At 41.0% G+C, this 25,885-nt stretch overlaps 1 protein-coding gene across 2 annotated transcripts; it reads left to right on the forward strand.

The window, feature by feature from the left end:
• Positions 1–2,535: 2,535 nt before the first annotated feature.
• TMEM65 (transmembrane protein 65) lies at positions 2,536–25,653 on the forward strand. Of its 2 annotated transcripts, XM_058177316.1 has the most exons (8): positions 2,536–3,138; positions 13,251–13,331; positions 16,811–16,855; positions 17,784–17,851; positions 18,955–19,009; positions 21,194–21,236; positions 23,031–23,136; positions 24,074–25,653. In XM_058177316.1, exons 1-8 carry the CDS (start codon positions 2,790–2,792, stop codon positions 24,170–24,172), a joined length of 846 nt encoding a protein of 281 aa, XP_058033299.1. In that variant the 5' UTR covers positions 2,536–2,789; the 3' UTR covers positions 24,173–25,653. The 2 variants fall into 2 exon arrangements, with proteins under 2 accessions (XP_058033299.1, XP_058033300.1); XM_058177317.1 differs by lacking the exon at positions 13,251–13,331 and having other exon boundaries at positions 2,537–3,138.
• Positions 25,654–25,885: the final 232 nt, after the last annotated feature.

Consider the following 25,885-nt stretch of genomic DNA (forward strand, 5'->3'; position numbering starts at 1 on the left):
GGGGCCCAGAAACAGAGCCTTTTCTGTTGTGGCACCTGCCCTTGTGCACAAATGGAGTTTATATGTCGTGTCCCACTCCTCCGCTGACGGCTGGGTCAGGGAAATCCGAATCAGGCGTGCCTCTGCAGCTCTGCCAAAGTCCTAGCAAAGTCCTCAGGGCAGGCAGGAGACCAGAAAGTGACTTCAGCAAGATATGTTTAGACTTTGCCTGACTCAGAGAATGCCAGAAAGCAGGTCCTTTATATAGGCCATGGGGTGTGGCTCCATGACTCAGCACTTATCCAGGCCTGCCCCTCCCTTCCTTCTGTTGCCTCCGTCTATCAAGTCTTCTGACGCGAGGGTCACTCCAGTCTGCAGCTGTTGGTAATTGACCTCCCTCAGGCTCACATGCTGTGGAGGAGGGGGAGGGGTCTAGTTGCTCCGTTTGCCTGGGCATGGAGCCAGAGCTGGGGGCTGGAGATACTTCCTCCTCTTCAGCCTGTCTGGGCATGGAGCCAGGGCTGGGGCCGGGAGGCATACTAGGACATTCCTCCGTGTTCGGAAGCAGATAAGAGGGCCCCGGCTGTGGTGAGATCGGACGAGAGACACAACATTATATGTGAGCAGACATTTGCACACAAGTGTAAAGCACCCTCCACCCACACAAATGTGTGCTTGCCTGTTTCTCCCACGGTCTGTGTTGGAGATCCCTGAAATAATGGAGAGAAGCAGCACGTGTGGTGTCGCTTTGAAGATACAAGTCACGCTTCCTTACTTTACTATCAAGAATGCGGAATTGTGTGTGCTCCATTAAAGCATGTCTTTAGAAAAAGACTGGACAGCTATTTGTCTGGGATGGAATAAAGTCCCCTGCCTTGATCAGGGAGTTGGGACTAGAAGACCTCCAAGGTCCCTGCCAATCCTATGATTCAATAATAAATGAGTGATGCCTTATTTATTTAGAAAACATTTCTGTTCTGCTTTTCCTCATACTGGACACCAGGGTGGGCTCTTACATACACAATCAATTACTTTAAAAACCCAGAATTTTAAAACTTATTATCCAAGAGCGTTAATGATAGGTGGCTGTAACAATTTTTTTTTTTAATACAGAAGCAGATGGAAATGTTATGCCAATTAAAATGCTTGGCTGAGATGCATAGCTTAGCTATACCTCTTTGGAGAAAGCATGTTAAAACCGGGGTTGCAACAGAGAAGAAAAACATCCCTTAGTATAAAATAAAGCATCATTAGTATAAAGAAGATACTAATTAATAGCAATTTTAAAAAAAACCTAAGGAGATAGGAAAAAAGACAGACCTTGTTTTAATACATTCCCAGATTAAAACTTTCTGAAAGAAAAAAAAATTTACAAACCACTTTGTAATTGTGGGCAATGTGGTGGCTCAACAGTTAAGACACTGGGCTGTTAGGCAGCTGCCCAGGTTTGAAACCCAAGCGCCACACGATGGGGTGAGCCCCGATCCTTGCTCCTGCCAACCTAGCCATTGGAAAACATGCAAATGCGAGTAGATAAATAAGCACCACTTCAGTGGGAATATCACAGGGCTCTGTCATGCTGGCCACATGCCCACAGAAATGTCGAGACAGTGCTGGCTTCATGGCCTGCAAATGGAGCTGAGCACTGCCCCCTATAGTCATGTACAAGTATATAGTACATAAAGGTAAAGGTTCCCCTAGCACATATGTGCTAGTCATTCCCGACTCTAGGGGGTGGTGCTCATCTCTGTTTCAAAGCTGAAGAAGCCAGCACTGTCCGAGGACGTCTCCATGGTCATGTGGCCGGCATGACTAAGCACCAAAGGTGCAAGGAACGCTGTTACCTTCCCACCAAAGGTGGTCCCTATTTTTCTACTTGCATTTTTTACGTGCTTTCAAACTGCTAGGTTGGCAGAAGCTGGGACAAGTAATGGGAGCTCACCCCATTACGCAGCACTAGGATTCGAACTGCCAACCTTTCCATCGACAAGCTCAGCGTCTTAGCCACTGAGCCACCACGTCCCCTATAGTACATACATGGCCCTCTGTGTCAACCAAGCAACCAGGCTCCGCTTGCAGACTTTGCCTTTATATTTTTAACAGATCATCTGGGCCGCTCCCAACGAAATAATATAGATATTTTCATGAAGTCAGCAGGAGTGAAGGTGAACCACACCCAAGAGGGAGCGCGCAAGAGAGAAATATGCACTGGAGGTGGGAAGGTTGTCTGATTTGGGTTGCAAAACTCACCCCAAGATTGAGCCAGGAATTGGGGCTTTGGGCTGCCACTCAACGGCCACCCGGATTTTTGCAGCCAACTACAATAATGAAAGGAAGCAAAAGGGTGGGGGGGCGGTGATCTGCGGAGAGGTGGGCGTGGCTGGAATCTCATCCTTCCCCGCATCTAATAAGGAGCAGCGGGACGAAGGTGGAGACGTAAAGAAAAGGCTTCTCTCTCCCCCCATTGGCTGGAAGGCGTGGGTGGGAGGGGGAAGGCGGGGCCACGGCCGGTGGCAAGCTGAAGCCAGTGCGCCTGCGTGGCGCCGGTCTGCCACCTCCCTCCTTTCAGTCCCGCCTGACAGGCGAGGCGGGAGCTGCGAGGCGGAGTTTGTCGCTGCCGCGGTTTCTATCTGAGGAGAGATGCGGCGGTTGGCCGGAGACATCCTCGGGCTCTGAGTCGCCGGGACCGCCGGGCAGGGCGCGGCCAAGGAAAGGCTCGGGACAGACTCATGAGCACCGCTTTCCCCGCGGCCGGGCGTCGCCGCCCTTCTCCTTCCCAGCGCCGGTAGCCGAGCCGGCGGGCGGGCGGCATGTCGTCGCCGACGTGGCTGAGCTGCCGGTTGGCGTTGCGTTTGGGCTCGGCCGGTTCCTCCGGGCGGGCGTCTCGCCTCGGCGGGTGCCGCTGCCTCCTGCTCCTCCGCCGGCGCCTCAGCGCCCTCCGCCGCGCCCCCCGGCCCGAAGAAGACGGACTGTGGCTGCCGGCCGCGGCCTCCTGCTTGGGTTCCCCGCGGCCGCTGGGCACGCACCCCAAGAAGGAGCCGATGGAGGCGCTCAACACGGCGCAGGGGGCCCGCGACTTCATCTACAGCCTGCACTCGACGGAGCGGAGCTGCCTGCTGAGGGAGTTGCACCGCTTCGAGTCCATCGCCATCGCACAAGGTGAGGAGAACAACACCCCCACCCCGCCACGGAGGGGGGTGGGAAGCCCAGGAACGACACCGCCCCCTGCTGCCCCCGTGCACGTGTGAACCGACCCCAGGCGCCGTGGCTCAGCTGGGGGGGGGTTTGTAAATCATTGCGAACACGGATCTCTTCGAATGGGGGGCGGGGGTGTCAGCGAGATCGTCGGCTTCGGGAAGCGCGTTTGGAGGAGGGGTGGGGGTGCGGCGGGCGTGCAACCCGCGTGCAAGGCTGGCCTCCTTGGGAAATCGAGTCAAACACGTGTACGCGCGCAGTCGGTCCCCGAGATGGAGATCAAACAGGGAAAAAAAGAGGCCAATTTGGGGGATGTTGGCATCGGCTCTTGAGGACTTTAAGAGAGTTGGAAGGGACCTTGGAGGTCATCTAGTTCAACCCCCCGCTCGCGCAGGAGATTCGAACCGGTGACCTTTCTGATCGACCAGCTCGGTGTTTTAGTCACTGAACCACCTAAGTCAGGCTTTAGCGATCTTTCCTAGGAAATCTAAATTAACCAAACTGGGTCCGCGGCTGGTGTGTGGGTGTCTATGACAACTTCCCACGGCCAACTTAATCCTTGGACGACTCGCTGCAGGACAAAAGTGACGCTAATATCAAAGAAATACAGTGGTGGGACGGAATCATCATCATCATCATAAAAAAGGATGCAAAAGAAGGGACAGCATGAAATGCGAATGGCAAAAATTAAAATATTTTTTTTAAAAAATTACTTAAATAGAATTGCTAAATTGTCTCGCAGTGAGTTGTTTTCTCCCCCTCTAATTGGCCGTGGCAACTTCGTTGCAGCGAGTTGTCCCGTTCCGGAGCCCGGCCAATGCAGCGACTCTTGGGACTCTGTAATTCCGCTTATTATTTGCATTGAAATAAGCCAACGCTTCCAAATCTCGAATAGGCATGTGCATGCCTGCATTTTTTGCTGTAGGAAAATATTCTGCTCCCTGCGGATCCCCTGTGGGTGGCAGCCAATAGTTGGGCACGTGCAGTTGTGGTTTCTTTTTTGTTTGTTGTTTTTTTCTTTTGCTTTCTACTTGCTTTTCCAGCTGAATCCCACCCAGGATGAGTGTTACCTTACTGGCTGCTGTGACCTAAGTGATAACTGAATGGCCTCTTCTCATATTTTCCTTTAGCTGTTTCAGACTATAGTGCATGACTCTTTGTGTGCAACTTTGATTGCCTTTTCCAGCAGGTCTCTTTTATTAAAAAGAACAAAAACAATGATTTATAGAGGTGTGGAGTGTTTTCAATACTGTAGAATGTTTTTTTTATAGAATAACAGAGTTGGAGAAGGGACCTTAGAGGTCTTCTAATCCAACCCCCCCTCCTCCCACAAGGAAAAATCCTATACCATTTCAAAGGATTGTCCAATCTCTTTTTAAAACCCTTCAGTGTTGGAGCACTACAACTTCTGAAGTCAAGTTGTTTCACTGATTAATTGTTCCGTAAGGAAATTTCTCCTTAGTTCTGGGTTGGTTTGCTCCTTGATTAGTTTCCATCCATTTTTAAAGTTTTTTCTGGCACTTCAGCAGGTGGGATATCCCTCTGTTCTGGTTCTGTCTAATGGTACATTGGTGTGCCTGATAGTGTCCAACTGCAGCTTGCATGCAGGGACTGATAACTTTTTAGCACAATGTTTTGATGGAGCCTCCATTGGTTTGTTGATGTTTTAAGCAGTAGAACTTGAACAGGTACCAATCTAGAGTATTTACAGAGTTGGCTTAATTTCAGTCAGGAATCAAAGCCAAACAGGGTGTCAGCGTTCCAGAAGCTAGGCCAAAGGCATCCACACGCTGCCACAGGGATGTTTTTAAAAAACTTGAGCTAGGACATTGAAGAATATTGTGTCAAGTGTTACTGAAATATGCACGAAAATATAGGGGAAAGTACTGTGTTTCCCTGAAAATAAGGCCCTTTTTTGAACCCCGAAATAAGCGCTTGGCCTTCTTTTCAGGGAAGTCTTATTATTTTGTGGCACATGGAGCAAGACGGGGCTCCTCTTGCCATCTTACCTGATTTCCAGCTCTGTCTCCCTAACCCTAACCAGAGGAAATGGTGGGAACCAGCTGCACATGCATTTAAATATTTTTGGGGAGGGCTTATTTTCAGGGAGGGCTTATTTTTGGAGTGGGGGATTATTTTAGCGCATGCGCTCAAAAGCCCAATTGGGTTATTATCAGGGGATGTCTTATTTTCGGGGAAACAGTAGTATTTTTACCCAAGGTTTGTGTACCTTTAATTTATTTGGTTTATTTTTTTTCTGCACTTTGGATAATGTTGCCCACCCCAAAAAGGAATAATGTGTGTGTTCAAAACATCTGAGTTCACGTTCATTGCCAGTGTTGATTGTGGTTCTCCCTCAAATGTAATCAATTGATTTACTATTTGTTTCTGAAAGTATACGTAGACTACAACTTTCTTCAATAACTTAGCCCTGATAAACAAAACTAGGAAGGAGGCATACTTCTGAGAGTGCTACTAAATAACTACGTTGCATTGCATTGTGACAATACAGTTGCTAATGTCAGTTACTCCTAGCTTTTTTTTTTTGGTGCTAATTGGCAGTTTGTAATTAGCAGCTAACAGGTGCACATGTCTCAGTGGAACTTGAAGAGAGCTGCCACACTACATATATATAACACATATATGATGTTTTATCTAGAGAAGATTGAACATCTTTCAAGTAAAAATTATGTGATGTGGAGGAATACAGATACTTCTTGATTTACAACCACACTTGGGCCCAACATTTCCACTGCTAAACCATGAAGTTTTTCAGTGAGTTGCACTGCATTTTATAGCCTTTTTGCCATGGTGGTTAAGCAAATCATTGTAGTTATTAAGTGAATCAGATGGTCATTAAACAAATCTGGCTTATCCCATTGACTGCTTGTCAGAAGCCAGCTGGGAAGGTTGCAAATGGCAATCACATAACTCTGGGATGCTGCAACTAATATAAATAAATACTGGTTGCCAAGCACCCAAATTTTGATCATGTGCTGTGGGGTTGCTGTAACAATTATTTGTGTCAGGATTGGTCATAAGTCAGTTTTTTCAATTCTGTTGTAACTTTGATTATAAAGGAATGGTTGTAAGTTAAGGACTACCTGTAATTCCTTTTGTTTTGCTGAGAACAATTAGTGTTAGTGTAATGTAGCAAAGATAGTCTAAGGGCATCTTAAAATGAACAAATTTGTTTTTGCAAAATGTGGCTAGATATTTCCAGTGTCAAAGTACTTAGATATCTTATGCTAAATCTTGCTAAATGTAATTTGCTTTGCTTTGAAATAGCCTGATATTGATATCAAATCACTGTGATTTATATGTTAGGATTATAAATAAAATAGGACCCTGCCTTAGTCAACAAATGTTGGTTAAAGAACATACTGGCATAGCATGGTGTGTGAATTAAGCTTAACTATGAGCAATTGCATTAAATTACCAGTTACGTATGTGAGTTGCACCATAGTACAAATAATGCCCACTCAGCTTTTTCCAAAACAAATGACAGCTAATTATGAGTTTCAGTCTGCATGTGTGTAATTGTGCTCAAGACTAAAGTAGCTATGAGTCTACTATTATTTTCACTTTGATTTTTCGCTCTTTAAAAAAAAACGGGACAGCTGTCAGCCAGCTGATAAATTCAGAGCAGTTCTTCAGCTATGTCAACCTTTGAAATGGAAAATATCAAAACTGCTTGCTTTGCTTTTTTTATCTTCATCTGTTACAGACTATTAACTGCAAGCTATTATGCCTAAGTTTTGTATTTTATGTATTTAGGAAGTTGCTTGCATTTGACCTTGATCCGTATAATGGTGTCCTTGAAGATATTGAATGGCTTGAACTGTTCCTAGCCTGGGGGATAAGAGACTGGTGTAATTATTAAGTCTTGGAGGAATGCTCAATAGAAGAAACATTTTCCATCTCCTTCGTGTATGTTTATGTGTTCTTATTCTCTTAATTACAGGCTTTTTAAACTAGAATGTTTAAGTAATTTTCCTAGAGTTTAAAATCCCACCTACAAGTTTTTGCTAATATATGCTGCCAGTCTGAAGCCTATTTAATTTGTGACAATGGACACAAATATTGAAACTTCTATCAGATACCAAGCAGCAAGTGCATAATTTGTATGATGCATTACCATGTGCATGTTGCTATTTTCTACTGGATTGTTGTGATTTATAGTTGCTGTTGCCTGTTCAGAGGACTTTCATTCCAGCACTTCTGTTATATGTTTCCTCACACTTTCCTTAGTGAGAAAATATGTAACAAAGGTGCTGGAATAAATCTGGAATAAAACACTTTTGAATACCCTAGAAGAGAGCTAGCAGTAAATCGGTTCTGCTGAAAAATATTGTGTCTGATTTTGCCTCAGTCCTGTACCTTCCCCATGCTGGGAAGTCCACATTTATTTTTTTATGAATATTTTTCATTCGCAGTGATCTAGAAATGTTGTTTTGGGGTTTCAGCCTGTCAATATTTGAAACTGCAGTATGCCCTCAGTCTTATATATGGTATTAAAGAGGGCATTAGAAGACATACTATCTTAGGCATCCATGTGAGTATGGAAAACAATGGAGGTCTTTTAGTAACTTCATTCCTAAATAGTTTAGCCTAATCCAAGATAAAGAGCTGCATGGTGCAAAGTGCTTCTTTTTGATAGAGGAATAAAGGCAACAGACTTGTGAATTCACTTCACAGCATTAAGTTATTTAAAAATAAAGGTGGGATTAAAGAAAAAACCTTATAAGTGTATTCCTTCTCTTCTGTTGTGGAATAGATAGGAGAAAGAGAGCTGGGGGTTTGGTGAATGTCGAAGCCACTGTCTTGGATGAAACCCAGAGCATCCAGGAGTACATGGGTAAGATGGCATCTACAGGTGAGCTGCTGAGAGAATGCCCGAGATAGCAGAAGACATGGGAGGAAGATCACACAGAGAAAGTGCCATGGCAAGACCAGACCTCTGCATCGACAGACAGCTGAGGTGGCAGATAGGAAATCCTACCAGGGATTGGACTAAAAGACAGCAATTCTCATAGCAGCACAAGACCAGTCTACTACACTGTACAGGATCCAATGTGCAGACTAGGCTAAGCGGCCACAGAGACCGTTTCAACACATAGTGGCTGGATGTAAAATGCAGGAAGGCATAACATATACTTGAATGGCACAATGAAAGAGCATTATGTACAGAAACATTTGCACAATGTATGGTTTAGATCAGGGGTGTCAAACTTGCGGACTGAATGTGTCTCATGCTCGCCATGCCCACCCCCAGTTTAGCAAAAGGGGGAAAAGTTATAATATATCACGTGACAACATCACAAGTTTGACATCCATGGTCTAGATCCCCCCAACTGCAGATGGGGGATTCCACAGAAGGTTGTAAAGAACAAGAGAGCTAAGATTCTGTGTGTCTTCCAGATCCAACCAGACAGACAGGTCCTGGCCAATCTGCACAGAACCCTCAAACCTACTAGGCATCTGGTAGAGGACCTGAGATTGAGAAAGCGACAGACCATGAGAAGGGATGAGAAGAGAATGAATACGCACACAACACACAAGTCTATTGGAAAGGCTTAATTTTTTAATTATTCCTTATTTTGATAACAGTCTGAATATAATTGAAACAAAAAGCATGCTAACCCTTAACGTTTACCCTTAACTTTAACAATCAATCAAATATCATACAGTTATGATTTTGGATAGCATTTTGTATAGTAGAAAATCAAAACATTTGCTTTTATGCTTCCATTATTCCGAACTATCACAATAATCTAGTAATGTTCCTGGAAACAGAGTACTAGTAACTGGAAGATTTCTTTCTGTAACTAGATTTGATTCAGTGAGCTGTGCTTTAATGTTGTACCACTGTAATTCCTTTGGTACATTTACATGAAGGAATCAAAGTAGGTCATACATTTTTCAAGTGTAAAATAGTTTCCATAATTTTCTCTCAAATAAAGCAGAACTTATTAAAATAGATGAAATGAAGACTTAGATTAGCCAATAAATGGCTTATATAACATATAGGCATAAAAATAGGAACAGTTGAACAGCTTTCCTGAAAAAGGTGTTGTATGGGAGGACATGATAGCGACTCAGAAATAGAAATTTTGATTGCAGTTACAAGTGTCCCTTACTTTGGTTTTAAAAAAACTATTCAAAGCATAATCAGACATAATTCTTTTTATATTAATCAAGTTATATTAATTATGTGATATCAATCATGGTAGATTAACAGATGATTAAATGCTACAATCATGCCATAATATTAAAAATATTACAAAGAATTACAAAAAATAATGTCAAACTACGAAGAATAATGTAGAAAACTACAGAACTTTATTATTCCAACTTGCAAAAACATATCACTTGCTTTAGAAGGGTCCAACCTTGGCAACTTAAAGACTTGTGGACTTCAACTCCCAGAATTCCCCTGGGATGATTGTTTGGGGAATTCTGTGAGTTGAAATCCACAGTCTTAAACTTGCCAAGGTTGGACAGTATTGACTTACGTAATTATTTTTGCATTAGAATACATGCAGATCACAGATCTTGCAGCTAATTATTGTCCAAAGTCTTTCTGGAAGCTTTCCATCACATCATAAACATTGCGGGAAAACTGGAGTTATTATTTTACTTATTATCAGACCACAAATAAAAACCACAAGAATACAGCTTCGCAATAAGAATCTATAAAGTGCAGTGTGTTATTTTCATAAAATTCTTACGAATTCATATTCCATCTGGAAATTGAAGTTCTATTCTCTAAAGACTGCGATGGGACAATATTTGAGGAGGATTCTCTAGTTTGTAGTCTGGGCTTTTTAAATCCAAATACTTGCCAGTAAAATTGATGGTTGCTGCCGGCCTGCTGGCAGGGACTAAAAACACCTGTTTGCCTGTGGACTTGTTGACAGATTACTGCTACAAGGTTTTTCCCAACATGCAACTGAAACCTTTCTTCCTGTAACTTTATTATCTCATGTCTTGGCATGATGAAGAAGCTGTCTGGAGCTTCTGAATGAAAATTCTTAAAGTACCCAAGTCTCTGTTTCCAAACTACAAGTCATCCTAATTATTCTTCTCTGTCTTTGTTTCAATTTACTTGACTTTTCAAAGTCAGTTACAAACTCTGAACTCATGGAAGATGAATGGAAAAAAAGTATTCCCTGCTGTTTGGGAACTACTACTAAAATTTCATGTTCTCCTTGGTATTATTATTATTATTTTTGGGGCATGTACGGAATTGCTGATTCATTCACTTCATACTGACTGCTGTTCCTATGTCAGATTTTTTCCCCCTTTACAATGCCAGTTAGCTATTTCTGAGGCTGCTGGGGAGATGAAAAGTGGTCTGTCTGTCTTCTTAGTCTTTTGTGCCAGTTTCTGCCTTTTATAAAAGCAAACGAAAAAACAATTTTTCTCCCATCAGAAAGGGAGGGCTTTGTAATGACATGAGACATTCACTGACCCCTCTGAAGATATTGATTCCGTGTCTAAAGTGAAGAGAGTGGACTGAATATCAGACAGCTCTGTCATTGAATAGGGGTCAAGAGAGAAGGCCTGCATTTGTTCATGACCTTTGCATTTGTTCTGAATTACAGGTCACTAAGAAAGACAAAAAAGAAAAAAAGATTACATGTATCTATCTACCACTCATCTGTTTGGAACCTCCAATTACACCGTAGCCCAATTTTTTTTGGAAACTGGGTACCTCCAACCCCCTGATTTAAAATTGCAGTCAAAATCTGGGACCCATTACTTCCATGTAATTGAAATTTCAAGGACCTTTACAGCAGTTGTATTAACAAAGTTGTGATCGCTGCAGTGCCACCACACCAAATCGTTTTCAACTTAGAATTGCAGGCAACATTGTTTTGGCTGCTTGCATATTTTTTGTTATTTGGTCAAACCCTAATCCCCAACAACTCAAGGCACTTAAACATATACGTACCGTATTTTTTGGAGTATAAAACGCTCCGGACTATAAGATGCACCTACCTTTTTGGGGGAGAAAAACAAGAAAAAAAATCTGCCTCTGCCTCCAAGCAATTTGCTTCCTTTCAGCAAACAGCCTGCTGTATTCATTTTCAGCACAGCCTGATTAGCACAAGAAAAAAAAATCTGCCTCCCAGCAATTTGCCTCCTTGCAGCAAACAGCAGAGGCCCGCGCGGCAATAAGCAATGGAAATCCCTGCAGCCTGAAACAGCTTAGGGTCGGGAGGCCGATCCAACCAACAATCAGCTGCTTGTGCTATTCAGGCTGTGCTGAAGCTGAAACAGGCTGTTTGCTGCAAGGAGGTAAATTACTGGGAGGCAGAGGCCAATGGGTGGGGGCCAATGGGTGGGCAGGGCTACATTCCGTGTATAAGACCCAAATTTGCACCCTCTTTTGAAGGGGGAAAGTGTGTCTTATACTCCAAAAAATATGGTAGATAAAATCAAGAATAAAATAGCATCTGGGGTGAACAGCAACCATTGCCCCCAAAACAGACCAAGAAGTCCTCCAGTCAGCCTAATATAAGAGCTGGTGAAAGAGCCATGTTTTCAAGGCTCTTTTAAAACTGATAAGCTGGGGACAAAAGGTCTACTACCTGAGTCCTGCTAGATGATGTTGAATTGATGGAACAAAGAATGAGCCAACTGTCGGATTTATGAGATGAGCAAAAAAATAGGAAGCAGGTAGTCTCCCAAATAACCTGGCCCTATGTCACATAGGGCTTTAAAGATGTCAGCCGCCAGCTTAAATTGCACCTGGAAGTCAGCCAATAACATGGGCATGATGCAGTCCCCATCATTGCTTGTGTTGCTACATTCTGTATCTTCCAAATGGTTTTCAAGGGCACAGGGCAATGTTGCATCTCAAAGCGACCAAATAAATGATTGTAAGAAGTGCCTTCTGATTCAGAAAAGGGTACAGCTAGTGCCAGATATCCCATGTGAAGGCCCTCCTGAGCACAGCTACCACCTGTTTTTCAAGCTGCAGCTGTGGAACCACCAGATTGCCCACAAGACCTAAACAAGGCAATGTAGCCCCATTCAGGAACACCGTTGGAGGATTCCCAACACCAAGGCCCCAGACACCCACAGCGACTCAGTTTTGCCAGGTTGAGTTCAGCTTGTTCCTACGTGTCCAAACTCTCACAGCATCTAAGCCAGGGATGTCAAACTCGCGGCATCACATTGTCATCAGGGGATGATTGACAATCCCGGTGTAAGCATTGGGACATGATTGCAACAGCATTGCTTGTCCAGTCAAAGGTCAAGATACATAAAAAGCATATTGGTGCTAGTTGATCTTGAATCAGCAAATGGACTTACTCAGTGGCCTCCTGTACATGTAAAACAGATGTGAGAGCATCAGGCTTTGAGGTACCCTGGGTGTGTAGGTTTTGTTGGGTAGCATTTTTTTGCCCTACACTGTTGCTCAGTTGAATGGTGGACTGATTGTTGCACAAGTTGTTTATAACATTGCAAGAAAGACATTGGTAAGGAAAACCACAGGATACTGGGAATCAGTCTATGATGCCATAGTGACACTGAAAATGGTTTGTGAAAATGTCCCATCATCACCTGGTCAACAACGTTTTGGGTTGGAAGCATGAAAAAACAAACTGTACTGCCATTGATTGTGTTTTATTTTCGTAATGAATTAATACTGCCTTAGAATTCAAGTCAGAAAATCTTCACTCAACTAAACTGTTTCCTGCTGCAAATCACAAATATTTCAGTTTTTTTGCATGAGAATTCATATGTTTGTTCAAATGTTTTTATGAAGTGCAGTGGACCAGAGTAAATGAGAATATGGTTACAATATTTAACTTGGTGAAGGTGAAGAGAAAGTTCGCTTTCAGTTTAATGTTCCATCCTATAGAGTAAATTCCATTAGTGACACAGTGAGAGGATGCAAGATATACAGTATTTATAATGAAGTAATATCCATTAAAATCAGTGACTGTTACGGTTACTTCTAAATAAATAAACTTGGGATTCTAGATTTGAATAATGAAAATTTAAAATTTTCAGCTGAAAGTAAAATAACATGATGTTTCTTTTGTATGAAAACTTTTTAGCATCCAGATTTCCTAAACCGCTGGTACCATTTAAGATGTCAGTGAAACAGGTAGCATCAGCAGAAATACCTAGGGCTTTGGGTACAGTAAATTTTGCTATTTGTTGATAAATAAGGCATGATGTGAGTAAATGGTGCTGGTCATATAATAACCGAACATGAACTTACTAATGTTTCCCCCATCAAATGATCTGGCATGTTCTTATATAAATGCTTTTGGTTAATTCTGTCTGCATCAGCATTTGATTTCTTTCAGAGTAACAGTAAGAAGATGAGGACTTTTGCTTCTAAAATAAAAATTATCCTAATTACTGGTAACTGCCGAACTGGTCTAAATTCTTAATTAAAATTTGCTTGCAGTTTAGTTTAAACTGATCCCACTTTAATTACAGGACTTACATTAGTGTTTTAAGCAGGTACATTAGTTTAGATGAAGTGAGAATGGTCTGAAAAGCTTATACATTCTGATAAGGCCTCTAACATATGTTTTACTATGGGTTATTTTCAGTTTAATTTAGGACATTTTGACATTTTTGTCTTGTTTGGATGCAATAGCAAACCATGGAATGAAGAATACTTCCCAGTCAGACCAAATAATCTATCATTTTGTTATGAAGATCTGCTTGTAATAACTAGTTTAACCCTGAGAACAGCAGTCTTTTTCTGCTGCTTGCTTGCTTCCAAGATTGTCTTTATTTTATTAATATTGTTACTCTAAAAGATATTTTTGAAGAGGCATTTGGCTTTGGACCACATCTAATGTTAGGCTACAGAGGGTTTTTTTGCATGAGATTTAGAAACTCGCCCCAAGTGGCTTAATCTGCTCTTTTGCATTTGAAACAAACGGTTGTTGCAATTGTAATTTATGGAAATTAATTATTACTGTAATGATGAAAACAGCTGCTTTTCTCTGCTTACTTTTTCTGCACTGGCTGAAATTTCATTCATTTCTTCTCCCAATCAAGGTATTCCTGCCCATCTGATAATTTTCTTACATTTCTCAGCATGTGTTGCAGACAAAGCATGATTCAAATGTGGGTGACTCAGAAAAAAATGGTTCATAACTTGATAATACAAGCACGTCCTTATTCTTCCCTCTCCATTTACTGATCCAGCACAAATGCAAGCTATAGTTCATAGGTATAATACCAAACCGTTACCAAGAGTGATGTGATTGTAGCACACAGTGGAAGAGAAAATACTGATAGTCTTTGACTTAACAGTAATTCATTTAACAACAGTTTGAAGTTGTGATGGTGCTGAAAAAAATGACTTATGACCAGTTCTCACATTTATAACCACTGCAGCATCTCTACTTTCAGGTGATCAGAATTTGGACACTTGGCAAATGGCATGTATTTACAAATGACATGTATTTATAACGTTTGCAGTGTCCTGGGATCATATGATTGCCATTTGCAACCTTTCCAGAGGGTTTATGGGACTGTGGTGGTGCAGTGGTTAGAATGCAGTATTTGCAGGCTAATTCTGCATACTGCCAGCAGTTCAATTCCTGCTGGCTCAAGGTTGACTCAGTCTCCCATCCTTTCAAGATGGGTGAAATGAGGACCCAGATTGTTGGGGGTCAGTGTGCTGACTCTGTGAACCGCTTAGAGAGTGCTATAAAAACACTATGAAGCGGTACAAACATCTAAGTGGTATTGCAATTTCCAACAGGCAAAATCAATGGGGAAAGCTGGGTTCGCTTAGCAACTGCAGCAAAATAGGTCATAAAATTAAGCAGGACTCACTTAAGGGCTGCATCACTTGGCTATGGAAGTTCCAATTCCAATTGTGATCATAAGTCAAGGACTATTTGTAAGAAAGGTTGAAAACATTATAGAAGATGATACATTTATTTATACATTTTGAATGTGGGTTAGTTTTAATATTTAATATTACGCAGGAAGGTACATATCTGAGCTCCTGGGATTTTTTTTATCCATGTTTGAATGATAACTACTTTTTTGCACTAATGAGGCCAAAGGCACAAAGTTATTGATAAAAGTACGGGTTGATAAATATTTGCATATTCATGTAAAACCTGCAGATGAGCCATTCAATTGAAACCTTTTGTTCTCATAATCTGTTTATGAGAGAATATTCCACTTATTGAAATAAGGTTAAAATATTGATTTGATTGCTGTGCCTCTTATCCAGCAGTGCAAACATCTTTTATTGTACTGTGCCATTTTTAAAGGATTCTTGAATAAAATCTTTGTACAAAGAGGGGAAACAATGCTTTTTTGTAATGCATTTAAGATTCTCACCATCAACTGATTTTCTGACTTTGCCTTAACAGACAGATTGGAGAGGGAATACATATTTATATATTCTGAAATAGTACCAGATTTGAGGTACAGAAAGTAAACTCAGGGAAGATAAAATCTTTCATTCCGTCTATGTAGAATTCTTTATGTCAGGTCATCATTCTCTCAAAGGCTCTGAACTGGCATATATTTATTTTGCATTGTATTGTTTCTATTCCCTCCTCTTATCCAGGAGCTTTGCATGGAGAAACAGGTTAGATTGTGCTAAATAGTCACCAGTAAGAGCAAATTTTGATGCAATATAGTATTGTGTGTGCACATTACTCAAAACTGTAATGGACTCTGGGTTTTGTTGAATGTGATTTGGGAAAGCAGCCACTGTGATTTGCAAACCAGGAGTCAAAACTTAATGTTAGCCTTGACACCTGACTTGTCTGAAACATGATTAAATGGTATCCATTTGCCGTAATTTTTTGCCAACCATGATCAGTATGTTTGTTAAATCATAATCAACTCCCTATAGGTAGCTTATTACAAAAAATGGATTTAGAGCGTATGTCTGTAATTGTTTCAGTCAAGTGAATCTAAGCAGCTTAAATAGAAATATACTACACATGGCAAACAGAAATTAGAATCTTTATTTAATAAACCACAAAACTTAAACTTCATAAAATTGCGATAAATTTTACCATATGGTTGCCAGATACCTCCTCATGACATCCTTAATTCTCTATTTATGGCTGGTGAATATTAGTTTCGCTGCCAATTTCTGGTGATCTACTGCTTGAGCAATATCTTTCATTGTTAATTAAATCAATTTTTATTTCCTGAGTAATCCTTGAAGTCAGTGGAAATTGATAAAAGATTTCTGTCATGGAACTGTTTGATAGCCATAAACTAATGTTACAAAATTATTCTGGGCAGTTTAATATTTTTTATAGTGCTGGTTCAGATGTTAAAGTAGTTTTGCCTTTCCTGGTTAAGTATGAGTTTTATCTAGAATAATGAAAATATCAATGATTTTTTCCCCCCAAAGTCTGCATCTTGCCCATTCCTTGAATATGATAAGCCATTTTAAATTGTGGGACACTGATTATAGTGATAACAAAGTTAAGAAAAAATGTTGTGTCATATTTAGGGACTGAAGAGAGGTTTTTTAAAAATTCCAATGAAGTTTGTTATATATTTTTTTTGTTAGAATTATTATTTTACATGTTCACATTTAAACACTGCTTTACAAAATAACTAGCCAAATTTGTCTATGCTTATAGATTCCTTTTTTTTAATTTAGAGAAGCTGGAGGTTGCACCACCATCCACTGGACAACTGAAACATGGTAAATGCTTATATCTATTTTATATATTTTTTTTAAAAAAATCAGATATTTCCATGGGTTAAGGAATTGAAAACCTCCAAGAACTGCAGTGTTGCCACTCTTAGTATTTGGTGTTACTTTTCACTTTGGTGGGGTGTGGGGAAGGGAATGAGACACTATTAGCCATGCTAGTTCAGGGTCTACACAGAGTCTGCTCTGATGAGGATCTCTTGAATTCTTCCTCATTTCTCTCTCTCCCAGATACAGATTGGCTAACATCCCTTGTTTAGCTGTGTCCAGAGCAATTCCACCAGTGACTGTCACTGATTCCTCTATGTATGTGCTGCTTTTCCCCCTGCGTCATTCTACTGCAATGGAATTATCTAGAAAGTGCTCAGAATGGATCGGGCCTTTCAGAGATAGTCACTTTGGTGTTGGCGATCACAGCATACAAATTGCTGGTGGTTAGCTGTATTCAAAAGACTAGGAAAAGACCAGTGGTGAAATGTAAAATTTGTTACTACCGGTTCTGTGGGCGTGGCTTGGTGGGGGGTAATGTGACTGGGTGGGTGCGGCCAACTTTTTTTTTAACTTTTAAAAGCATTTTTTCTACAACCTTCGGATGAAGAGGTTGTAGAAAAAATGCTTTTAAAAGACACTGACAATCCCAGCTGAGCCGCATGATCATCTGCTGAAGAAAAAATGCTTTTAAAAGTAAAAAAAAAACCTGATGATCACATGGCTCAGCTGGACAAGGGGTGGGGGGAGAGGGATTTTTGCTACCGGTTCTCCGAACCACCTGCCGCCATCGCTACCGGATCAAGTGATCCGGTCTGAACCACCCCTGGAAAAGTCCCTTTTGGTTTAGATAAATAACAAACAATGCCATATTATTTGATATAATTGCAAATGGCGATTAAAACATTGTACACCTCTCTTTTTGTTCTAGTGTTCTTCCACAATGCACTACCTTTTGTAGGCTTTGGATTTTTTGATAATGCCATTATGATTGCTGCGGTAAGTCATCTTGATACCAATCTGTATATATACTGAAATATTTCTAGTTATTGCAGCAATGCAGCATTGCTAGTTTCAGTTCTGCTTTAACACACCATTATACCAATGCAGTAAAATGCATATTGCTTTGGGGTCTTCTAGAGCAGGAGTGTCAAACTCGATGTCATTGAGGGCCACATCAGGGTTGTGTTTGACCTCGGGGTGTGTGTGCTGGTGGGCATGGCCACCTTGATGTCACCTGCGGTGGCCAAGTACTAAGGCAGGACTTCCCTCAGAGCCTCCCTCACTCTCATTATAATCTCCCTTCTTTCCTTCCTTCCCTCTTCATTCTTCTTTCTTCTTCCCTCCTCTTTCCTTATTTTCCTTCCTTGTTGTCTTTCATCTTTCCTGTCCTTTCTTGCATGAATTGCAAAAGGAGAAGATTTCTCCTTTTGTTTTGATTTTAGTTTGTTTTGCTAGCTCTCTGCCAGTGAAAATAGAGCCCAGGAGGGCTGCATGTGCCCCCCGGGCCCCGTTTTCGGCCGCGATAGCCTCCTGCAGACCTCTGCCACTGAAAAAGGGGCTCAAGAAGGCCGCACACAACCCTCCTGGGCTCCATCTTTGTTGGCAGAGGCACCGTGGGCCAGTCCTTTGCTGTTTCTAGGGCAGCCCTGCGGGCCAGATCTAAGCATCTAAGGATCCAGCTCACAGGCCTTGAGTTTGACACCCCTGTTCCAGAGGAACTGGTGAGCAGGTGTGCCCTCTTCCTCTTTTTACACTTGCATTGTTCCTTACAAGTGATTCCTGACACATTGTCTACAAATGGGCCTCTGGTGGCTCAGGCTGGTAAGACAGTCTGTTATTAACAGCAGCTGCTTGCAATTACTGCAGGTTCAAGTCCCACCAGGCCCAAGGTTGACTCAACCTTCCATCCTTTATAAGGTAGGTAAAATGAGGACCCAGATTGTTGGGGGCAATAAGTTGGTTTTGTATATAATATACAAATGGATGAAGACTATTGCTTGATATAGTGTAAGCTGCCCTGAGTCATCGGAGAAGGGCGGGATATAAATGCAAAAAAAAAAAGGTTATGGGTGATAATGAAACTCTCTTGTTATTTTTAGGGCACACAGATAGAGTTATCAATAGGGATTGTGCTTGGAATTTCTACCATGGCAGGCAAGTAATGAAGGTCATTGCTGTTTATGTGGATTTTTATAGCTGTTTATTTATCATTTAAGTTTATGTGCACAGTGAAATTCATAGGACCCTTTGCTGCTGTTTGAGGAAAGCATGCGCTTAACATCAGTGGAAAATTTTATCATGGGATAAAATTAGGAACACATCCATCTTTGTCTGACGTTTCCTGATATTTTTCTTCTACTTCTTCCAACACAGTTTTGAGAAAATCGTATCTGTAATAATATAACATTTCTACTCTTTCAGAAATAGCTGTATCTGAGTGCTGTTTCCTTATATGGATACAAAAATATGGGGGAGTTTATTTTGTAGAAATAATTGAAAGAGTATGGATTTATTTATTTTTTTGCAAAGGGCAAATAATTATGACTTACTGTCTGAACAATAATTGGATGATTTATTATTGTCTTTGGAGGAAACAATGGTTTGGTTTAGTGACCAAGGCACCAATGTAGAAACCAGGAAACTGAATTCTAGTTTTGTGTTAGGCATGAAAAACAGCTGGGAGACTTTGAGCCAGCCTACAATATCAGCCTCGGGTGACAAGTCAGTTGGTCAATTCTTGTTGCAACCAATGGATCAACTGTCAATTCATTCGAAAAGAAGCAGATCTTGCACTTTTGGGGGTGAAAAGTGAGGAAAAGGAAAAATAGGTATTATTGGAGGAAAGAAGCCTCTATTGACCTGTCCTCCTGTTTGGACACAGCTTTTTGATTGCTTTTCTAAAAACAGATTAACGGATGAGTCACTTGGCCTTAGGCCATTTTGTGATGTTGGATTTTGGCTAAATCTGCTGTTAACAGTTTAACAGTCTGTGGTTTAGTGTGAATACGGTATATACACCCAGACTCTCCATATGAAGTATTGGCCTCCTCATTTTACTTCCAGCTTTTGAAGAAATTTGTTTTATCTTTTACGTGTCGTTATTCAATACTTTGACTTTAGAAAGTTTTGATATAGTTTTGAGAAATAGAATATGCTTTCTTTCAAATACCATAAACGCTATTATACGTAGTTTTAAATTGAATTTTGACTATTAGGTTATTGTAGATCAAAGTTTGTCATGATCTTGCTCTAAAGCAGTGATGGCTAACCTTTTCCGGACCGAGTACCCAAAGTGTGTACATGCATGCAAATGCACATGTGCCCGAACCCCAAAATCCAATGTGTGTGTGGCCCCTGCCCATGCACATGCGGCCCCTGCATGTGTCCTGCCCCCTGCACGTGTCCCACCCCCTGTGCATGTACACGTGGCCCCTGAACGTGCTCCATCCCCCAACATATGCATGTGAGCCCTCCCCCGTACGTGCCCCGCCCCTACGCGCTTGTGCAGCAGAGACCCGAAGACCAGATGGTTGGTGGGAGGCACACGCACATGCGCGGCAGAGCTGAACTGGGGCGACAGCATCTGTGCCCACAGAGAGGGCCATAGGTTCGCCATCATGGCTTTAGAGAATATAAACAGTATATTGTTGGAGCAAATTAAAGATCTGTCATATCAACATTCCCTTCCCATAGAGGCCAGTGGGATATACCTGCAGAAAATAGCACTTAGCTTTCATGAGGCTTCATTTCTATTTTGAGCTAATCATCCATCCATATTTATACTAAAGAGTGGAGAATGGAGGTATAGTCATTGTGGGACATTAAGTAGTTTACAATTCATATTAATTTCCCTGGTTTCCAAGTTGTTTCTGTGCTCAGATCAAACTCGTGTTTTGATTTAAAACCGCTTCTTGGGAATTGCCCATTTAAAAGAATTTTTTTTCTTCAAGTTCCTCTTCTGAGGACTGTGTTTCAGATTCTCTTGAGTACCCCCCAAAAAAATAAAAATCTGAGACAGCTGCTTTAATTTTAATAGCAATAAACCTAGATGTGCTTATGCGCCTCAGGATCAACCATGGCCAATTACTGAACAATTTTGTAAATTATCCTGCTAAATTTGCGATGTTCTCATACTTTTTAAAATTTTCATGACGGTTGATTGACTGATGTATATTTTTATACTATGTTGAAAAGCAGCTTTTATGAGGTACATAAATCTAGCCAATAATAGTCTTAGAATAGAAGAATTTTAGTTTTAAGCAATAATATGGTTATAAAACATTTTCTGGGTATTCTGCCATGTTACTAATTTATATAATCCTGTAATTTTCCAACTAGCTGCTGCTTTGGGAAATCTTGTCTCAGACTTAGCTGGATTGGGGTAAGTTTAATTATATTTTTTTCATGGACTTGCAGTATTTTTCTATAATAGAACCATTTGAAGCTCAAAATGCCTTAGTCTTAGCTCAGAATGAAAGCTGGAAAAGCACCATAACATTTTGAGTAACTAACAACCTGATTTGATCATGGACATGTTTTGCATGTTCCCTCGTGTTTTTCAATTTTGATATACAGGTAGTCCTTGACTTACAACCACAATGGAGCTCAAAATTTCTGTTGTTAAGTGAAACATTTATTAAGTGAGACATGTCCTATTTTACGACCTTTCTTGCCACAGATGTTAAGGGAATCATCGCAGTTGATAAGTTAGTGACACGGTTGTTAAGTGAATTTCCCGTTGATTTTGCTCATCAGAAGGTCACAAAACATGATCACATGACCTTGGGACACAGCAAAGGTCATAAATGTGAACCAGTTGCCAAGCATCTGAATTTTGATAACAGGATTATGGGGATGCTGCGAAGTTCATAACCGTGAAAAATGCTCGTAAGTCACTTTCTTCAGTGTCTTTGTAACTTTGAACGGTCACTACATGGACCGTTGTAAGTCGAGAACTATCTATATTTATTGGGATTTGAGGATAGGCTGGTACAGAGTACTATAAACTGGAACTCCAGTTCAAGTTAGGGTGTTGGAGCAAAGTGTGTAACTTCATAGATTAGTCGAGCCTGCTCAGTGTTGAGATCTGAACTGGTTTACTACTGGTTCGCTGGCTGCACATGTACTCGCATTTGGTGCATGGTGCGCACTGTGCATGCGCACGTGCAGTGTACACCAAAGGAGGCATGGGGTAAGTACAATGGTGCGGGGAGAGGGTGATCAGCTGTGGCGCACAATCTTTTTTTTTACTTTTAAAAGCATTTTTTTACAACCTATTTGGCCGAATAGGTTTTTTTATTATTATTATTATTATTTATTTTTTATTTGCATTTATATCCCGCCCTTCTCCGAAGACTCAGGGCGGCTGAGGTTGTTAAAAATGCTTTTAAAAGTAAAAAAAAAAGGCGCTGACGATCGTGCAGCTCAGCTGTGATTGTCAGAGCCTTTTTTTTACCTTTTAAAAGCATTTTTTAAAAGAAGCGGCAAGCAGGCGACCGGGTGATTGGGTGGGGGACCAGGGATTTTTGCTACCAGTTCTCCGAACCACCCGCTGCCATTGCTACTGGATCGATTGATCTGGTCTGAACCGGGAACATTTCACCCCTGTGCCTGCTGCTTTCGGTCAAGTTCATATTTCCTCCTTCTGTTTTGAATTCTTACCTAGTTCTCAAATCAGGTAAGAATAGGTGTTTATGTGAAGAAGAATGGGAACTTCAGGAGCTGACATTGTAGTATGACCCACAGAATCATCTAGCAAGGAGCTGTGTTTTTATTAAATTTATATTCTGGTTTTCCAGGGAAAATTGGGCATTTAAGCAGGTTTAATAAATTTAACATGATATAAGAATATAATGATTCAAAACAAAAATATTTCACATTAAGTATTTTTAAAAAGGCAAGAATGATAAAAACACTCAAAGTGGAAAGGAAGGAGTTTAAGTTTATGCCACCTAATCCATGCCTAAATTAGAATGTCCATGCGCTTACAAATCATGCAAAACAATATTACATTCAAGATTAAAAAGGCTCCCTTTTCTACTATAAGTTGAGTTGTCTGAGTTGTCATTGCAGAATTTTACACAGCTTGAATTTTCTACAGTTAATCAGAATTAAGCAAAACTGGTCTGTTTGAGAGATTCATGTGCTCAATCTATTTGTATTTTTTTCTCCCAAGTCTTGCAGGCTATGTTGAAGCTATGGCCTCCAGATTGGGCCTTTCAATTCCCGATCTCACCCCCAAACAGGCTGACATGTGGCAAACACGGCTTAGTGCACACTTGGTGAGTATGTGTATTTATGGATTGAGACCACAAGGGAAACCAAGACAGAGAAAAATAGCAACTTCAATATTGCCTAAGCATTAGAATTTGGATACCAATTATGTATGCATTATTATCAGTTATTCCTGGGGGGGATAAAAATAGAAACCGAATCTTTTAGTGTAGATAATAATCTGCATCAAACTGATTTTAACAAGAGGAATTCAAATCTACTTAATTGCACGTTATTTCCTGTGCAAAGTGATGAGCGCCTAATCTGAAAGCGTCAGCCTGAACCACAGGTAGTCCTCGACTTACAACAGTCCATTTAGTGACCGTTCAAAGTTACAACAGCACCGAAAAGTGTGACTTTATGACCGTTTTTCAAAGTTGCAACCTTTGCAGCATCCCTGTTATCCTGTGATTCAAAATTTAGATGCTTGGCAGGGCTACTGCTTCGTACTTACGACCGCTGCTGTGTCCCAAGGCCACGTGGTCCCCTTTTGTGACCTTCGGACAAGCAAAATCAGTGGGGAAGCTAGGTTCACTTCACAAACAGGTTACTAACTTATCAGCGGCGGTGATTCACTTAACAACCATGACAAGAAAGGTCGTAAAATGGGGCAAAATTGGCTTAACAACAGAAATTTTGGGCTCGATTGTGGTCGTAAGTCGAGGACCATCTGTACATAAAATGATGTTAATTGGATGTTCAGTATTGGATGTGATCCTAAATCTCAGGTCTGCAAACTTAGCTCTTTTAAGACTTGTGGACTCCAACTCCCAGAGTTCCTCAGCCAGCTTTGCTGAAGTCCACAAGTCTTAAAAAGAGCCAAGCTTTGCTGGCTGAGGAATTCTGGGAGTTGGAGTCCACAAGTCTTAAAAGAGCCAAGTTTGCAGACCCCTGTCTGAAATGAACCTCCCATTCTCTTTGTCCCCCCCTCCCCATGTTTTTTAGGGTAAAGCTATTGGAGTGACCATTGGCTGCCTTTTAGGAATGTTTCCGTTGTTCTTCCTTGGAGATGAAGAAGACAAAAAACTGGATGGGAAAAAATAACCTTTTTACAATGTTATCTATACATATATAAACTAATGTACCTCAGATATACAACTATGCTGTCCAAGTATATAGGAATTTAGAGACAATAACAAGCAGCATGCTATTTTACAGAAGCACTTAACTTATTGTGGCTGTGTCTTAGTAACATCTTTTTTATAAAGGGTTTTTCCTTTTTTTAAACGTAAATTGTTGACATGCAATTTCACTTAACACTGATGGTGGACCTTTACCGTATCTCCCTCTTTGTTGGTTTCCTTCACCTGGATTGTTACTTTGATTACCTGTCATCGATGCCGTGTACACCTTTTGGGTTTGCATTTTTCTTAGCCTTCGGAAACGCATGGCACAAATTGCCCCTGGATACCCATGAAATCTTCCGCTCCAGATTTAGTGTAGTTAGGTGACAGCTGCCCTAGGAAATACCATGCTGTAACTTCCTTGCTTTTATTTGTCTTGTGGCCATATTTGTACCCAGGTGCCTGAAGCAAAGCCAGTTGGAAAAAGTGTTGACTTGTGAAAAGAGTGATGGAGAGATATTTTGGCAAGGCTAATGTACAAGACCCATTTTATGGTCAGAGTCCCCATCCCCACCCCCGTGTATTGCTAAATTACCCAAGTGGCAGCTTAGATCAAAGCAACCCCTACAAATTGATATTGCCAATAATAGATAGCATGCAATGCAGCAAATTTGGAAAGTGTCTAAAGCATCTTGCCTCTGCAAGATGCTTTAGAAGTATTGGCCATCTTCATTCTCAGATTTCCAGTACCGAATATTCTCACTAAATTATTTGTGTGCATGTTTGTTTTGCCATAGTAGTATATTTGACTCCACTCGACCCGTGAACTTCCCACCTAGTTTGTCTTTCTAAACAAGAAACAAGCATAATATTAATTAGGCCAAACTCCGTTCCTGATCTGAAGGCATTCAGAAAAGGGATAAAGAAATTGGATGCAGAAGAGAATTGAGCCGGTATGATGCCAAACAGAAGAGCTGGGTGAAGGGGAGCAGTTGGCAAAGATGAGAGCAAAGGAGAGTTTAGAAGGAAACTAAAGCAAAATATTAAGCCTTGACATATATGGCTGTCTCTTTCTCTCCCCCCCCACCCCCCCAAATGCGCTGATTCTACTGTAAAACAAATTTCTGCCACTGTTGCATGTTTTTTCTGCTTCAGCAATTCAGGAGTAATGATATTTGTGTCTTTGTCTGTGAATGTCAATGGGGGAGAATGGTAATCAGGTGGTCTAAAATTGATCCTGTCCGGACGAGTGATCAGTCTGTGCAGAGTTTAATTTACAGAAATAAACTTGTTTACTTTTCATTTAATAGGGTTTCTTTTCATTTTGCCTTGTGCTTGCAGTTAAGTGTGCAGTATTCAAACGAACTGAAACTTCCTAAAGAGCATTATGTTTTCTTGATTATGTGGTGGGTATATTCTAAAGCATTTTGTTTTTATTAAATAAAGAGGACCATTTGTTCATCTGATGTTTCCAGTGAAATGTATTTACTGAAAGACCTAAATTTGATCGCACGTTTGATCACAAAAATTCAGGTGCCTCATGTTCTGCTGTCTAGAAATTTTACAATAAGTCAGAATTGGCAAAGGGTGGACCACTTGCAGTTCCCAACTCCCAACATCAAGAATTCCACTGCTAAAATTACTGACAAATTACTACATTGGAGGAACACCGCAAACCATTGCTCATATAGGA

The sequence above is a fragment of the Ahaetulla prasina genome, chromosome 3 (assembly GCF_028640845.1).
Source record: "Ahaetulla prasina isolate Xishuangbanna chromosome 3, ASM2864084v1, whole genome shotgun sequence".
Lineage (NCBI taxonomy): Eukaryota > Metazoa > Chordata > Lepidosauria > Squamata > Colubridae > Ahaetulla > Ahaetulla prasina.

Excerpts from the sequence above, each read along its gene's own strand:
- TMEM65 (XM_058177316.1), top strand. The coding sequence starts at position 2,790 with ATGTCGTCGCCGACGTGGCTGAGCTGCCGGTTGGCGTTGCGTTTGGGC. Across the intron at positions 3,139-13,250 it reads GTCCATCGCCATCGCACAAG|CATCCAGATTTCCTAAACCG; the intron begins GTGAGGAGAACA and ends AAAACTTTTTAG. Across the intron at positions 13,332-16,810 it reads AGAAATACCTAGGGCTTTGG|AGAAGCTGGAGGTTGCACCA; the intron begins GTACAGTAAATT and ends TTTTTAATTTAG.